Here is a 17,600-nt window from a genome sequence, read left to right on the forward strand (position 1 = left end):
CAGATGACTATAGCCAGACTGATAGCTTCACTGCAAACACATGAAATACCCTGAGGTAAGAGAGACATGTAGTCTCTACTGTTTCTTCTGTTAAAGAAAGTAGCATAGTGAAACATATTGAAATTCTCTATCAAAAAGATTAAGATCTCTTGGGCAGTCATGACCTTTTCTGTGAAGAAAACATTCCTATGCGAGGGTATGGTGACAGAGGACAGGACCGAGGACAGCTAACATGGGGTTTTCCTAAGAACTAGAGCCAGACCTCTCCTCTGAGAAGAGGAGGTGGTATGAGTGACCAGAGCCTGCTGGCAGAAAATATGGAGAGCTGCTAAACAGCTAGTATAAATCTCAATTATGCCAGATTAGGTAGTTCTAGAGATCGGTGTACAACATGGTTCTTATAGTTAAATACACAGTATTGTACACTGAAAAATTTGTTAAGTGCTCTTACCACAATAAAACAAATTTTTTAAAAACTAAGGTCTAGCCGGGACCGGTTTGGCTCAGTGGATAGAGCGTCAGCCTGCAGACTGAAAGGTCCCGGGTTCGATTCCGGTCAAGGGCATGTACCTTGGTTGCGGGCACATCCCCAGTGAGGGGTGAGCAAGAGGCAGCTGGTCGGTGTTTCTCTCCCATCGACGTTTCTAACTCTCTGTCCCTCTCAATTCCTCTCTGTGTAAAATCAATAAAATATATTTAATAAATAAATAAATAAATACCCAGTTGCTGAAGAAGGTTGCATGCAAAGAGTCATTTGAATGCAGTAATTTTCAAAAAAAAAAAAAAAAAACACACAAAAAAAACAACAAAAAAAACCTAAAGTCTAAAATCTTAGCTGTAACCTAAACACTCAGCATCCTATTCATCAATCTTAGTAATTTGGTCCATTCTCATTGCAGTTATTCTAAATTTTTACTAAACAGAAGTTCTTCTCTACTACTCTTTAGTCCCTTTTACTTTCATTGTATTATCTCATCAAGACCACTGCGCCCTTCTCACTTAATGGAGTAATATTCTATTACTATTTCAAGAACTAATACCTTTCACTACTCTATATGCTTATTACTATGCACACAATTACACATATACCTGTATACCTTCTCAAACACAATGTGCCTCTACAAGGACAGGTCACTGTCTCATATATACTCCTGACAGTTCATAGTAGCTACTTATAGATATTTGTTACATTAGTTCAGGTTGGGAATTAAACTCTATAGGAAATCAAAATATCCAGCATAGATGAAAGAATAAAAATAATCAAACACTGCCATGAGGGATTAAAACCATCACAATCAATTGCTTGATTATTACTAGCTATGCATATTACTATCTTTTTTAAAATATATTTTTATTGATTTTGGAGCAGAAGGGAGAGATAGAAGCATCAATGATGAGAGAGAATCACTGATGGGCTGCCTCCTGCACACTCCCTACAGGGAATCGAGCCAGCAACCTAGGTATGTGCCCTTGACCAAATCGAACCCAGGACCCTACAGTCCGTAGGCCAATGCTCTTTCCACTGAGCCAAACTGGCTAGGGCCGTGATCAGCCAACTGCGGCTCTCGAGCCATATGCAGCTCTTTGGCCCCTTGAGTATGGCTCTTCCACAAAATACCACAGCCTGTGCAAGTCTATTTTGAAGAAGTGGCATTAAAAGAAGTTTAAATTTTAAAAATTTGGCTCTCAAAAGAAATTTCAATCATTGTAATGTTGATATTTGGCTCTGCTGACTAATGAGTTTGCTGACCACTGGGCTAGGGCATGTTACTATCTTTTAAAACTATCTTTCCCTCTCAGCTATAAATTCATTAAGTCAGAGTAAAAAAGCAATACATTATTCCCCAAAACATTGTAGTTAAAAAGAATAAAAAGGCCCCCAAAGAACTCTGGCTTGATTCTTAATTTTAATGTATATGAGTAATATATAAATTCAGATAATACCAACCTTTCTTCTGTGCATTCTGTTTTCTCTGTTCCATCAATTTCAATTTCTATCAGCTCCTCTGCTTCTCTTTTTGTCATGGTTGAAGTAATTCAAAAGCTCAGCCCTGTAAGAGTTAAATTTTAAGACATTTAAAAATTATCTGCACAAAGAGGAGTGCTACAGTAGTAGTAGAGACCCAATTTAAATAAAGAGCAGTGGGTAAGTAGAACAGGAAGAAGTAATCTTCACACATAAAAGAAAATCCACATGATATTGATAAACTAGTTTTTGTTTACATGGGGCTTATTAGCCTAACATAAATTCTTCATAGTTCTATGGATTTATCGGAACTTGTTCAGTCCAATCTCAGTCAATAAACTCAAGCTACTTCAAAATCAAATGAAAGGTATGCGAACTATATTAAAGCAACTTTAGTCTCAATAACAGGTTCAAACCTGTAGCTTAAAAATCAATGAACGTAGAGATAAACCACTATTGTTTACCTAAAAGCTGTGCGGTATTAGCAGGACAAAGAATGTACTTTATTAGCATTGTACTGATAGAGTGATAGAAAACTAAAGTTAATCCTAGCTATGATTTGTTAAAAATTACCTATCTTATAAGTGCCAGTACAATATTCTAAAACAGCAAAATCAAGTAACAAAAAGTTACACACACACACACACACATACATACATATATATACATATATATAATATATATATAGTTGTATTATAATGAATTACTACGTTACTGTAGGACTAGCAAAGTCTTCTTTTCTTTTCTTTTTTTTTTTTTTAAATATATTTTATTGATATTTTACAGAGAGGAAGGGAGAGAGATAGAGACTCAGAAACATCGATGAGAGAGAATCATCGACCCGCTGCCTCCTGCACACCCCCTACTGGGGATGTGCCCGCAACCAATGTACATGCCCTTGACCGGAATCGAATCTGAGACCCTTAAGTCCGCAGACCGATGCTCTATCCACTGAGCCAAACCGGTTTTTGGCCAAAGTCTTCTTTTCCACTTTAGAAAGGGCTATACCTCTCCTCAGGTCTATAATTAGCCGGCATCCAAATCTAGAATGCCTGGAATAAAAATGGTCTGATTTCCTCCATATTATTAAGGTTGCTCTCACATGTCCTCTTATAGGAAGGGAGACCAATAAGAGGTTGGGGTTCTCCAGCAGAGTACATACCTATAATACACCTCTAGCAGACTGCCTAGGAACTAGGCAACTTTTGCTTTCTTCTGTTCTGACCTGAGCTTAGTAGAACTTCCCTTTCCCTAATAAAGTCTATTCCTTAACATACTCTTTGTAAACTGTGTTATTTATCTTGACCACTAGAGCAAAACAAGTTGTGACCCTGTAGGACAACATAAACTCCACCTGGTTTGAAGGAATGTTATTATTTTTACAGAAGTATAAAAAATACTTTGAACAGTACTTCACTCTTAGTAGGCACTCTATTAAAAAAAATGTTTTAAAAACTATTATCCTATATAATGAAAGTCTACTGTGCTAAGTGTCTAGTCGACCAGTAGCTATGATATGTCAATGATATGCTAAGGCCTTCAACCGCTAGCTGATGTGCACTGACTACCAGGGGGCAGACAGTCCACCAACCAGTTGCTATGACATGCACTGACCATAGGGGGCAGGCAGGTACTTGGACCTGTAGATTAGCTTGCTTCTGGACTGAGACCACTGGACTGAGCTAGACGGGACATGTCCTGGAGCCCTCCTGCAGTCTCTCCCCGGTCCCAATCATGCACCAGTGGGGTCCCTCAGCCTGGCCTGTGCCCTCTCGCAATTTGGGACCCCTCGGGGGATGTTGGAGAGCTGGTTTTGGCCTAATCCCACTGGCCAGTCCAAGGGACTTTACTGGTGCATGCATTCATGCACCAGGCCTCTAAAACACCATATAAAATTGACTTCAGGCCGAAACTGGTTTGGCTCAGCAGTAGAGCGTTGGTCTGCGGACTGAAAGGTCCCAGGTTCGATTCCGGTCAAGGGCATGTACATTGGTTGCCAGCACATCCCCGGTGGGGAGTGTGCAAGAGGCAGCTGGTCGATGTTTCTCTCTCATCGACATTTCTAGCTCTCTATCTCTCTCCCTTCTTCTCTGTAAATAATCAATAAAATATATATTTAAAATTGACTTCAGGTCCCCTAAAGGCTTAAATGTGAAAGATACAACTATACAGCTAATAGAAGAAAATGGTGAGGGTTTTTTTTTCTATGGTTTATTAATAGAAAATAATTTTAACATTTCAAAAATTAAACCACAAGGCAAAACACTAATGCATTTGTGATTATATAAAAATTAAGATTTATGTTCAATAGACAGGGTAACGACTGAGAAAACATATTTTCGATATCCAAAAGTGACAAGGGAATAACTGGAATAGACAGCAAATTCCTGCAAATATAATAGATAACAACTCCTCAAAAGTCAGGACAAATTAGGAAAGCAGGTAAAGTATAGGAAATGGGAAAGTAACAGAGAAAACCAAAATGGCTAAGGATATAAAGAAATGTTCAAACTCAAATAATTCAAAAATGCAATTTAAAACAAAAACTTTATACTTTGAGTGTGTGTGTGAGAAATGCAGTGCTGAATACTGAAAAGAATAAGCAGGGATGTGGAGCAGTAAGAGCCCTCTGCCTCTGTTGAAGTACAGACAGGTCCAGCTATTCTGGAGAAAAATCTAGCAGCACTTGTTCAAATCAAGTACACTTACACCAAGACCCAGCAATCCTGCACATAGATAAGCATTCCAGAGATATTGATAAGGACATTCAGGAGATAGCTGAAAGCTAGAGCCAATGAAAACAGCCACAGTAAGGAAGTACTGAGATATAAGAAAATGAGAAAGAAGCCCACACCATGGAACTTTAGTATCAGCTAAAAACAAGGAAGTAATGCACCCACACACAAATCATAGAGGCGGGCCCTCCCTCCAGGGAGCCCCTGCCTGGCCCAGCCTTTCCCCTCCAGCTCTGGGGTGGGGGGGGTTGTTACCATTAACTTCCTCGTTCCCAAGCTCCTGGGGCCCTTCCTTTACTTCTATAACTAAACCAGTGAATTCTAGGAATTACTGTTTCTATCTCTGTAATACACTCAATAAATGTTCTCTTAAAAAAAAAACATAATAATAATAAAATATATATATATATATATACATATATACATATATACATATATATATATATATATTGTTTACTGAAAAAGAAGTGAGAAATAGTAAGGTTTATAGCAGAACAGAACTTTTAAAAGATTTTTTTTAGGTTTGGTAAATTTTTATTATAACATATTTTCCATAATATTTTCTTTTGAAAAACTATATGTAGTAAAGTATAAATAAAGCATATACTCATTACCCAAAAATTTTTGAGAAATTAATATTTTTTAATATTAACTTCAGATTTCCTTTTAAAGATATAAAAATGTAAAAGTCTTGTGTGCTCCTTTATATTGTAAATTTGTGAGCTTATCATTTCATACTCTGCTCTTCATATAACATTTCTTTTAAAAGATCTTTATGTTTTATTTTCAGGGTCCATAAAGAGGTCCACTCCTCTCTCCATAACCAATTTTATTTTTTAAAAGGTTAGAAAACAACTGAATTTTCCCATAACTTTGGGAAAAATAGAAAAGTATATGAAAAAGTAACCAGAGGCTGAGAAATGGCCCAGGCTTAATCAGCAGGGTTATCTATGGTTCTCCATGATATAAGCACTAAAACGGGGGCTTGTTAAAAATAAATTTACCGCAGAAACCGGTTTGGCTCAGTGGTAGAGCGTCGGTCTGCAGACTGAAAGGTCCCAGGTTCGATTCTGGTCAAGGACATGTACATTGGTTGCAGGCACATCCCCGATAGGGGGTGTGCAAGAGGCAGCTGGTCAATGTTTCCCTCTCATCGACGTTTCTAGCTCTCTATATGTTTCCCTTCCTCTCTGTAAAAAAAATCAATAAAATATTTTTTTTTTAAATTTACCCTGTGATCTTCCAAAAAAGTTATAGATCAGTCTCTAGAAGGTGCCCCCACCCCCCCCCAAAAAAGAACCCCATATACTTTATTTTTAAAAAATATATATATTTTATTGATTTTTTACAAAGAGGAAGAGAGTTAGAAATATCAATGAGAGAGAATCATTGATCAGCTGCCCCTTGCACACCCCCCACTAGGGATGTGCCCGCAACCAAGGTACATGCCCCTGACTGGAATGGAACCCGGGACCCTTCAGTCCACAGGCCGATGCTCCATCCACTGAGCCAAACCAGTTTCGGCAAGAATCCCATATACTTCAGAAAAAAATAATCATAGTCTCTAAATTGATCCTTTTTTCTTTCTCAGGTCTCTAAATTTAGCCTGAAAGTAAGGGAGATTGGGAAATTGTCCAAGTCGCTGATATCGCTGCTTGAGTGGGTCTTAGCTTTTTCTGGAACCAGGATTCCTTTACAAAACTCACAGTGGAGGAGAGAACATCACTTGGAGCCTTTCCACCAAAGGCTGCCCTGGCTTCTCCTAGATTAAGTCTCACCTGGGGCTCAGAGCCCTTCACAAAATACAGATAAACTAAACTTAACTAAGAAGTCCAGAGAAGGCTAGTATTCTTTCAAATATAGTTACATCTAATATTCTTCCTTGGAGCTACAGATAAATTTGAGAATTAACCCTAGCTGGTTTGGCTCAGTGGATAGAGCATCAGCCTGCAGACTGAAGGGTCCCAGGTTCGATTCAGACATGCCAGGTTGCAGGCTTGATCCGCAATGGGGGGCGCTGCAAGAGGCAGCAGATCAATGATTCTCTCTCATCATTGCTATGTCAATCTCTCCCTCTCCCTTCCTCTCTGAAATCAATAAAAATATATTTAAAAAACAAAACTTGAGAATTAGTCTTCTTCACTGGAAAACATTAATAGTTTAGGACAGCTTTTCCCAATAAAGGCGAAACTTATATGTAATACTTATCTATATTTAACACACAAAATGTATTAAAAACATATTATGTAAAATAAATGTGTATTTAATATAAATGTATACTAAGAGTACCTACCTGATCAACAACCTTTTCTCAAACTAAAAAATACTGTAATATATCTGAATTAAAAAAAAATGTTTGTTTTTAAAAATAAAGTCGACAGCCCAGCCAGTGTGGCTCGCTGGATCCCATGCAACAAACAGGAGGTCGCAGGTTTGATCACCAGAGTACTTGCCAGGGTTTCTGCACCAACACCGTTAGTGGGACTGGAGGAGAGATCTAAGGATGACGTTTCTCCCTCGTGGATGTCTCTCTCCCCCCCCCCCCCCCATTTCCCTTCCTTTCTCTAGAATCAATTAAAAATATTTAAAAAATAAACAATTAAGAAAGAAAAAAAAAGTAAAACGTGTGTGTGTGTGTTTGTAGAGAGGGGGAAAACAAATGTAGAGAATGCCTGATACTTGGTGACTTCCCCCACCAGGTGACGGTGTTCACTGTATAATTTTTCAAGTTTCCTGTAGATTTGAAATTTTCTAAACAAAATCGGAGGGGGAAAAATATTATTCAGCCTCCACATCCTCTTTAGGAATAGCCTCCATTGAGCATCTAGTTCAGCATTTACCTTCTTCCTTCAAGACTATTTATCCCCCATTAACACATAGTCCTGTCTACTATGCAATCCAGGTGATCCGACTTAAGCCAACCTGGCCAAAAAATAAATGGGGCTGGAAAGCCCGGATCAAGCCCCGCAGGAGGGATTGTTAATCCCTTTAAGCAGTTTGCAAAGAGCTGGTGGGTTTCTTCGGAAGTTTCAGACACAGCACGGTGCTGGCCGTGTTACCGCCGCCGGTGCCTGGCTCTGCTCCTCCCCGGGGCCGGGCCAGGCGGGGCTCAGTGCCTCCTCCTCGCCGGGCAGCCCCGCCGCGAACCCCCAAACCAGGGTCCCCCAAAACAGGCGCCAACAGCGGTGCTTCCGGTCCGCACAAAACACGTAAAAAAAAAAAGTTGGCAAACTGCGTTAACCCATCACGTCCCCCTTGTCTCACTGCCACTTTTTAAAAGAGACCCAACGACCAACACAGACACACGGACACATGGCGTGGGTGCAGCTCGGGGGCCGTTCTAGGAAGCCCGCCGGGCGGGAAGGGAGGGCCGACCGCGGGGCCGGCGAGGCTGGCTTTGCTTCTTCCCGGGAGATCCCGGGAGCCGGGGCCGCTCCGCCGCGGGGGCTGCGGGCCGCCACGCCGGGCGGGAAGGAGCGGGGCCGGGGAGCGGGGCGCGGGGCCGGGCCTGGGCCCGGGGCTCCCCCAGCCCGGCGCCGCGCGCCCCCCGCCCCTGTCCCTCCTCCGCTCCCCGCAAGGCTCCCCGCCCCTCCCCACCCGGCTCCCTCAAGTCTCCACGAACGGAAATGGGAGTCACAGCGCCGGGGACCAGCGGAAACAAAACACAGAGGCGAACGCGGGGGGGCCGCGCCGGGGGAGCGGGCCCCGGGGCGACGCCGGCCGCCGCGCGGCGCCCGCGCTGCCCTCCGCTCCGCTCCCGCGGCCGCACTCACCGCTCCGGAACCACCGGGCCGCCCCGCCCGCGCTCCACAGCCGGCCGACGACCCGCGGCGGCGCCGCTCCACGTGCGGCGTGTCCCCCGGTGAAACCTGCAGCTCCCGCGACTCCCCGAGTGGGAGGCCCCTGGGCCCTTCCCGCGGAATCGGCGCGGAGAAACTCCAACCCCCCTCCCGCCTCCCAGGCACCCCCGGGCTCAGGACTACAAGTCCCAGCAGGTGGCGCGACACGAACGCCCCCGAGGCGACGGAGGCTCACGAGGCACAAAAGGAGCACAACGCCCCAGGCCGCTTTGTTTTCACACTGTCACTGTGTCGGGACGTTCATACACTTCAACAACCCAAGAAGAAACAGGACTGCTGGCCGGTTCGGGGCGGGAAGGACCGAACTCACGGAAAGGCCGGGCCCAGTGCGCATGCGTACATGGGGAGGGTTTTGTGTTTTTTTTTTTTCAAGAAGGGAAAGAGGGAGCATATTACATGAGGAGGAGGAGGAAAGATGGCGGAAGAGCCGCTAGGGGACCCGGAAGCACTTACCCTCTACTTCCTCCCGTTTGCTTTCTGCCTCACCTAGAGCCGTCCGGTCGCGGACTGTCTCTGAGACGCTTCCTGTCCGGTGAGCGCCGACCGACTGAAACGGCGGCCCATAATGCACTGCGATAGCGTGTAGGCGGGCGGGGGCGGGGCCAAGGCCGGAAGTAGGACGGCGGCGGTGGCGGCGGCGGCGGTCTGGCAGCTCGGGACTGAGTACAAGGTGACTGGGAGGGTAGCTGGCCTAGCTGGGCCTCTGGGGACTGCGGTTCTGAGTTTTTCTCTGGGGGCCGGGCTGCCTGTTCCCTTTGCCCTTCCCGAGAGAGCAGCGTTTTTGGCCCGGGGAGCAGCGTTCCCGGCCGGCCCTGAGGTCACTGCAGACGCCGGCGCCTGCAGGCCTCGGAGTTTGCCGAGGAGGCGCGACGGATACGGCCTGGAGGATGATGTCCGCCCTGAGGGCAGGCCGCGGTGCTGCGGGTTGCAGGGACGCGGGGTTTCCCGGCTGGGGCAGCCCAAGGTCATGCTCGGGGGCTGTCTCAGCCAGGCCTGCTCTGCCCGGGCTCCCGGGAGCTGGTTCTGAGCTATTGAAAGCCGACCATGGGGATAGTCGTCTTAAAAGTGTGCAGCCCGCCTGAAAATACAAGTAGTGTTAAAGCTGTTAGGCAGCCGTGTTTTTACACTCTTTTCCTTCCCCATCCTACGCCCCAACAACCCCGAGGAACCAGACGCTGGCGGGGCGGCGGGGCGGCGGGGCGGCGGGGCGGGGCGGGGAGGCTGGGGCTCGAACCTGGGGAGAGGCCAGAGTGCACATGCGAACTCAGCAGGGTTCCAGGAGGGAAAAAGCGGGTCCCGTTAGGCGGGTTGTGCATTGACTTTGAGGAGATGCTTTGAGGAGCCCTGGCCGGGTAGCTCGGTGGCCAGAGCGTCTTCCCCATACACCAGGGTTGAAGGTCAAGGCACATACGAAAGGCAGCCATTGCATGCCCCAAGACGATGAACAACAAAGTTGATGTTTCTCCCTCTATCCCCCTCTAAAATCAATAAGTAAAAAAAAAAAAAATGTATATCTTTCAAGGATATGCTCTGAAGAGGCAGCGAGAGGACTGACCTTGGCTGGTCGGCCATCTCTGTACACAGAACCCTGCTCTTGCACATGCGGTGCCCTTTGCTGATGCCTTCCCCAGGCCTTTTCTGACTGTCACCTCCCTGTCATGGCCTCTCGTGGCCCCTCGTGGTACTCCAGTAGAAAACTTATCACAGTTGCTCTTTACACCTGTTTGTGTAATAGCACGTGCCTCCTGCGGGCCAGTGGACAGTCCACACTCACTGTGTATTTAAGCACAAATGAGGTTACGTGTTTTATCTTTTTAGACAAGATGAATTTGAGGGCCCTAAAGGACTTATGAAGGGACGTGAGCTGTTGAATGTATGGGATTCAGGGGAAAACAAAATTAGAGATGTGATTTCCGAATCATTAGTATTCAGAAGTTGAAAAAAAAAAATAGATTTTACTCCTTTTGCAGTAGGAATAATACGGTTTTTGCTGTCAGCAAATTAATTGTGGGAATAGGAGCAACTTTTTTAAACTTAAACTTCTTCTAACACCACATCTTCAAAATAGTATTTTGTGGAAGAGCCACACTCAAGGGGCCAGAGAGCCGCATATGGTTCGCGAGCCGCAGTTTGCCGACCCCGCTATAGCTCATTGACACAATCTGTATGCTACTACTGGTCTACAAACCATACTTTCAGGAGGAGGAGGAGTATAACTTAATATGGGTTCTGTGTCAGTATGATGATGATTATTGTTTTTGCTATTATTTGTGGAGGTGGAGGGATCATGATAGCTTTAACATGTCAGGTTTTCACTTTATCTTTAAGGTTCAGAAATTGTACCAGGCTATATTGAGTTGTGACTGTTGTCATCATTCCAATATAGGGTTTGGTAAGCCCTTAGCTAGACTCAGTCTTTTTTAATTTAAGGGAACTTTTTTCTACTTACGGTCTCCTTATCTATTCCTTTTCTTTTGAAATTCGTTTGCGTATATTTGTTGTAATTTGGTATTTTTTACATTTGGTGTTTCAAGACACTGAATGCGATCTCAACTGAGATAATTTATCAACTGAAATTTATAGTTAGAAAAGTATGTCCTTTAGCTCTAAGGATTTGGAAATCCATATTTTTAAAAATCAGAATTTCATGTCCTTTACATATTCTAAGTCACTGACTAGGTTGTACCACATGATTTTCTCTCTTGTTGGTGTGTTTCCTTGGCTGGTTGCTATTTCTCCTTGCTGGCTGTGTTGGACTTAGATTTGTAACAGGCAGACTTCCTCTGTGGGTCTTCAATGTAGAAACTTCCAGGCTGTCAATCCTGCCTGAGGCTACTGTCTCCAGCGCCCCTGCCCGGTTCCCTTTAGAGCAGTGTTTCCCAAACTTCTCTCATGATGAGAATCACCTGGTGGAGTTGTTAAAACACAGATTCCTGAATCCCAACTAAGAAGTGCTAAACTAGAATTTTTGGGAACATATAGGTAAAATTGCATACCTAACTTAGTGCTCTGTATATAACATCTGTGTTAGAGTACTAGTTAAGTATACAATTTTACCTATATGTTCCCAAAAATTCTAGTTTAGCACTTCTTAGTTGGGATTCAGGAATCTGTGTTTTAACAACTCCACCAGGTGATTCTCATCATGCGAGAAGGTTGGGAAACACTGCTTTAGAGAATCCTAGCACATTGTTTTAGAGGTCAGGATTGTTCTTTTCCTCTCGGGGTGGGTAGCTTTCCAACATCCTAGTTTTACTGTTTTCCCTGATCCAAGACTAAGTTCATGGGGAGGATACACCCTATTCCATATTCTGTGCTTTCTTTCTGATGTAACCCTAGTGGGGCTACTCAGAGCCCTGAGTTCCTAACTGCTTCCAGGACCCAGGTGTTCGGGTTAAAGAAGTAAAAACACACAGTGGGCAGTGGAGAGGGGAATGGAGCTAGATCAGGTGATAGTTCTTAGCATTCACTGAGTTCTGGTATGCTTTCAGTCCTGTAGCAATTAAGAGAAGTAGAGGTGTTTTATAATTATATGTATAGTAAAATGTATTAACATTGTGGTGCCTTTTTTTCTTTCCGCAGTAATAGTCACCATGATTCTTCAGAGGCTCTTCAGATTCTCCTCTGTCATTCGATCTGCAGTCTCAGTCCATTTGAGGAGGAATATTGGTGTTACAGCGGTGGCCTTTAATAAGGAACTCGATCCTTTACAGAAACTTTTTGTGGACAAGATTAGGGAATACAAAACTAAGCGACAGTAAGTAGGTGGATGATCAGCTATTGTGTAAATGTAAATATTTATTTAAAGTATGTAAGTTTTGAGGTGGTCATACAATTACTTGGTGTTAGAAAGTGTCTAAGACCTTTACTGAGCTGATCCCTTGCATAGAGGTTCATTAGATCTTGATTATTTTAAGTCCGGAATTTTATCTTTTTTTTATATGGATTTCCAGGGAAAGTTCCATTAAATCTTTTGTTATTTTGGTTATATCCTTATATCTAAAGGATATATCATCATTCTACCTTTAAAAAAAAGTGAAGACTATGCTCACATGATTTTGTTTATAGCTTGAAAGAGTTCTCAAACTCACAGACATACCCAGGTCCACCTCAGGTTACAAACAATTGGTGTGAAGGTGGAACAGGTAAATGGGGTGGGAAGAGAATATTTTTCAGGAGGAAAGAGTACTGTGAGCTAAGGCATGAAAACTGGAAAGCTTATTTGGGAAATTGTGTAATGCTATTTGAGAGCAGTAAAGGATAGACTAGGATTAGAATGAGGAATTATGGAAGACCTTGATTATAGACTGGACAATTAAAATATATGAAAAGCATATATAAGAAATTAAAGATTTTTTAAAATATTTTATTGATTTTTTACAGAGAGGAAGGGAGAGGAATAGAGAGCTAGAAACATTGATGAGAGAGTCATCAATCAGCTGCCTCCCTCCTGCACACCCCCTACTGGGGATGTGCCCACAACCAATGTACATGCCCTTGACCGTAATCAAACCCTGGACCCTTTAGTCCGCAGGCTGACGCTCTATCCACTGAGCCAAACCGGATTCGGCTGAAATTAAAGATTTTTGAGTAGGATGGTGAGGTGGAACAATATTGCTCCGTATTAGGAAGAAGATTTTGATCATAGTGTAGTAGGAAATTTGGGTTGAGAAAAGAGGAAAGATAGACATATTAGAAAAATGTGATAATATCAGCATTAATTGATGAGAATCCTGTCTTTATAGCAGTGGGAATATAAAAATGACAAGAATCAAAATACTGAGACTTGAGGTTGAGCGACTAACAAGGTTTTCTCGTTACCTGAACTAAGGAGGGAGAGGGTGAAGGGATTAAAATGAAGATAATATGAAACTCCCACAACAACCTTATTCATGTCATCCCCGTTTTATATATTAGAAAACTAAGGCTAAAAAGTTAGAATTCATACTGTTCAGTAAGCAGGTGTGCAGGACTGATTGGGAAATTGGAGCATCTGTGTGGAGGTATTGTGGCATCACAATATTGATGCTATTTTTACTTTCATTGTCCTTAAAAGCCTGTCCAATAAGAAGTCAAGCCTTAGGCATACTCTGAACCTTAGGGGTCTGGCTCCTTCATTTGTGCAAACAGTGGAGAAATGTTCTGAGCATGAATGCTGGGCAGGTTATTTAACCTCTGTACCTCTGATTCCTAATATATAAGATGGGGATGATAAGACAGGCACAAAGTACTGGTTGAATGCTCTTTCAAGAACTGCACTGTGGCTGGCCCAGCCAGTGTGGTTCAGTGGTTGAATATCAACTTATGAACCAGGAAGTTAAACTGTTCGTTTCTAGTCAGGGCACATGCCAGGGTTGCAGCTTGATCCCCATTGTGAGGTGTGCAGGAGGCAGCCAATCAATGATTTTCTCTCATCATTATGTTTCTATCTCCCTCTTCTTTCCTCTTTGAAATCAATATAATTTTTTAAAAAAAGAACTGCATGTGTATGTATTTCAGTAACTGTTATTCACATGTGACTAATCAAATTCTAGTTAACTACAATTAAGTTTAAGTAAAAATTCAGCTTTTCGGTCACCTTAACCACATTTCTAGTGCTTGATAGGCAGATGTGACTAGTGGCTACCATATTAGACAGCGCAGATATAGAGCATTTCTGTCATTACAGAAAATTGTATTGCTGATCTAGAAGAAAATTGTATCCATAACAAGAAGTACCATTAATAAGTTCATAAAGTAGAGCTGTCTCTATATTTTGTGAAAATTCTGTAACAAATGTTACCCTGTGCCTGTATCATAGGCATATATGAAAATATTATTACCCTAGATGGAATTTTCACTTGTAAATATTTTGTTTATTGTTCATTGAGAGATGGGTGGTAATATTATGACAAGCCAAAGAATTTGTGCAAAGTATTAAGTAAATCTAATTGGTCTCGTTGCTATATTTATTTCCCAAAGCACAACTCTGGTATGTCATTTTATTGCTTTGCAAATAAAATACAAACTCCCAGGCTTAACATTTCAGGCTTCCCATTATCTGGATCCTGCTGGCTTTTTCATCTAAACTGCTTAATATTCCCTCATAAAGCCAGTGCTGCCCTAACTGGTTTGGCTCAGTGACTAGAGGTCTGCCTTTGGACTGAAAGGTCCCAGGTTCAATTCTGGTCAAGGGCATGTACCTTGGTTGCGGGCACATCCCCAGTAGGGGGTGTGCAGGAGGCAGCTGATAGATGTTTCTAACTCTATAGCTTTCCCTCCCTCTCTAAAAAAAATCAGTAAAAATAATTTTTTTTTTTAAAAAAAAGCCAGTGCTTTACCTCCTCCATATCTCTGCTTTTTCAATCTTAGAATGTCTCAAATTCTGACCCCAAATTTTTTTTTAGATCTAATGCAAATGCATGATTTGTCACAGATGCCTTTTTTTTTTTTTCTAATCCTCACACAAGGATATATTTTTATTTGAGGGGAGGGAGGGGGGGGAGGGGGGGATGGGGGATGGGGGATGGGGGAGAGAAACCAATCAGTTCCCTCCCGTAGACATTGATGTGGGAGAGAAAACCAATCGGTTGCTTCCTGTAAGTGCCCCAGTTGGGGATGGAACCCTCAACCTAGCTATGTGGCCTGACTAGAATCAAACCAGGTGTCCGGACGACGCCCCAAACAACTGAACCACTCAGCCAGGACACACAAATGCTTTTTTTTTTTTTTTAATGAAGTTTTTTTCTGATTAGCTCAGCAAAAGCGCCACCCTCTCAACAAAAGTGCCTTTTTGTTAAACCATGTCTTTGAAGTGTAGCATATGACTCCCTTATGGCATAAATGTTTATAAAAATGTTTTTTTATATGTTTATAAATATTTTTTTTGTTTATAAATATATATTTTTTCTTCTAAATGGCAGAACCTCTGAGGATAGGGAATAATTTTGGTTTTGTAACCAGCACCTAAAATGAGTTTTTATTTGCTCATTTGCACATAGGTCATCTGGAGGGCCCGTGGATGCCGGCCCAGAGTATCAGCAAGACCTGGAGAGAGAGCTTTTTAAGCTTAAGCAAATGTATGGCAAAGCAGACATGAATACGTTCCCAGACTTCAAATTTGAAGGTAAATCTCTAATCAGATTCATCCTTTTGGGAGATCACTTTAAGAGGAAAATATGTATACCTATTTATGTTTACTTCTATAGAGGATAAATATCAATTACATGTAGATTTATTAGGGCAGTGATATGTGCAAGGGATAAATATTTGCCATTGGTATCGGTCACCGGGGTGGGGAACCTTTTTTCTGCCACGGGCCACTTGGATACTTAGAACATCATTCGTGGGCCAAACAAAATTATCAACTTAAAAAATTGGCCTGCTATATTTGGTCAAACATTTAATTAACTCACCCCTAATGCCTTGGCAGGCCAGACCAAATGATTTCAATTTCAGTTTTTATACATCCTGTAGACTGGGTGTTCCCCTTACAGGATGTTTAAAATAATGGGGATCTGAAATCAAACTCCCTGATCTTGAATCCTCTGACAATATCACTTATGAACTGTGTAGTCTTAGATAGTTAATTGATACCTGTTTCACATTTGGAGAGAATTATAATATTTTCCTCATGGGGTGGTTTTAGGTAAATGATATATGTAGAGTCAATTAATAGCCTGGCTCATAATAATGCTGAATAATCTTCAGTAATTGTTATATTTCCATGTAGGTGTTTAGAAACAGTCGGCATTCACTAAAAACAAAACAAAACAAAAAAAACCACAGAAGATTGATGAGTTAAATATTGAAGCCTTCTCAATAAGGCATTTTATTGCACTAGGCTAAGCTTAAACCTTTTTCCCTTTTCTTAGATCCCAAATTTGAAGCTGTGGAAAAACCCCAGTCTTGAAGAAATGTAAAATATTTCTGATCATGTGTCCTGGATGAGTTGTATACCTGATCAAAAGTATCAGAAGAAGCATACATTTCAACAACTGTCAAATGTTCTTTCATTCTGATTCCAAATAAATTATTTGGTGATTTTGAGTGTATTGAATTCTGTGTTTTAGCATTACTTTTAAATCATCCCATCTGGTTCTAAGGAAGCATGTGGAGAACGTGGATAAATTGAGTACAGCTTGCCTATAACCTACCAGACTCTTCTCATGTGCTGGGTTTCCTTTTCATTTTGGAGTCCTGCAGCCCAAGAGGGTCTCTCTCCTTCTTAACCCCATGACCTTGTGTTAGGAGAGAAAGCGAGGAAAATTCTAGGACCAGCAGAATAGGGGAACTAAGACAGATAGTTAAATAGCAGTTTTCAATCACCTAGCAAATCCCAAGTTCCCTAAACCAAGGACACTTAAGAGTAAATGGTTTGCACTGCTCCCAGAGGGTAAATAGCTTAAATCACCTTACTCAGATAACAAATTCAATTCGTGCCATTTGCCAACCACAGCCAAGGACAGATTAAGAGAATAAATCTCATTTGGTTCATCAGCAAAGGTTGATGAGTTCTCTATTGATCCTACCCTAAGACCTACCCTAAATGCTCAGCCTTTAAAGCCCCTGAAAATGAAAGTCCCAGCATGCTCTCCAGGGAGCACATACATACCATTGCCTCCTCTACCCCACCCCCCCCACCCCCCCGCCCCATGCCTTCTAAACTCCAAGGAGACTTTGAACCAGGGGAGCAATGGGCAGCGGCAGCTCATCCTGGGCTAACCCCCTGAACCTGTCCCAAAGGCCCCCTTTTCTCTGGCTTCCCAGTGAACCAAAGCAGCCCAGACTAGGCTCTGCTATTGCTTCTTCTGTGCCCTTCCTTGTTCCAGTGTCCTAAGTGTTCTTTTGCTGCAGTCAACTTCTTGCTTGCTTTTCTACACTTTGTCTCTTGATTGAAATATTTCCTTCAAGAAGACAAGAATCAAAAGACATCTCACCAGAAAGAAGGTCACCAGGGCCAAGAACCCCGACCATGGGAAAAACTACAAGCCCTTCCCTAAGTATTAACCCCTGGAGATGACATCTAGGCTTCAGCTGTGCTTCAGCCCCAGGCCCAAA

General features: G+C 42.6%; 2 protein-coding genes across 7 annotated transcripts in view; one reads left to right on the forward strand and one right to left on the reverse strand.

Annotated features, from left to right (window-relative positions):
- GABPA (GA binding protein transcription factor subunit alpha) overlaps window positions 1–9,124 on the reverse strand; it is a 30,965-nt gene extending 21,841 nt beyond the window's left edge. The window contains exons 1-2 of one of the 4 annotated variants that reach the window (XM_084871402.1): window positions 9,048–9,124; window positions 1,949–2,051 (exon numbers count right to left, since the gene is read on the reverse strand). In XM_084871402.1, coding sequence (XP_084727528.1) covers window positions 1,949–2,025 — 77 coding nt within the window. In that variant the 5' untranslated portion in view covers window positions 2,026–2,051; window positions 9,048–9,124. Of the gene's footprint in view, window positions 1–1,948; window positions 2,052–6,994; window positions 7,521–8,474; window positions 8,612–9,014 lie in introns of those variants that run through there. The other 3 variants (XM_084871399.1, XM_084871400.1, XM_084871401.1) reach the window with 3 other exon arrangements.
- Window positions 8,724–16,599, forward strand: ATP5PF (ATP synthase peripheral stalk subunit F6). 3 transcript variants are annotated; one of them, XM_084871403.1, is made up of 4 exons: window positions 8,724–9,093; window positions 12,144–12,318; window positions 15,542–15,666; window positions 16,415–16,599. In XM_084871403.1, exons 1-4 carry the CDS (start codon window positions 8,958–8,960, stop codon window positions 16,450–16,452), a joined length of 474 nt encoding a protein of 157 aa, XP_084727529.1. In that variant the 5' UTR covers window positions 8,724–8,957; the 3' UTR covers window positions 16,453–16,599. The 3 variants fall into 3 exon arrangements, with proteins under 3 accessions (XP_084727529.1, XP_084727530.1, XP_084727531.1); XM_084871404.1 differs by having other exon boundaries at window positions 9,093–9,231; XM_084871405.1 differs by lacking the exon at window positions 8,724–9,093 and adding an exon at window positions 9,223–11,433 and having other exon boundaries at window positions 11,737–12,318.
- Window positions 16,600–17,600: the final 1,001 nt, after the last annotated feature.

Source organism: Pipistrellus hanaki (assembly GCF_964339955.1).
Source record: "Pipistrellus hanaki genome assembly, chromosome: 2".
Lineage (NCBI taxonomy): Eukaryota > Metazoa > Chordata > Mammalia > Chiroptera > Vespertilionidae > Pipistrellus > Pipistrellus hanaki.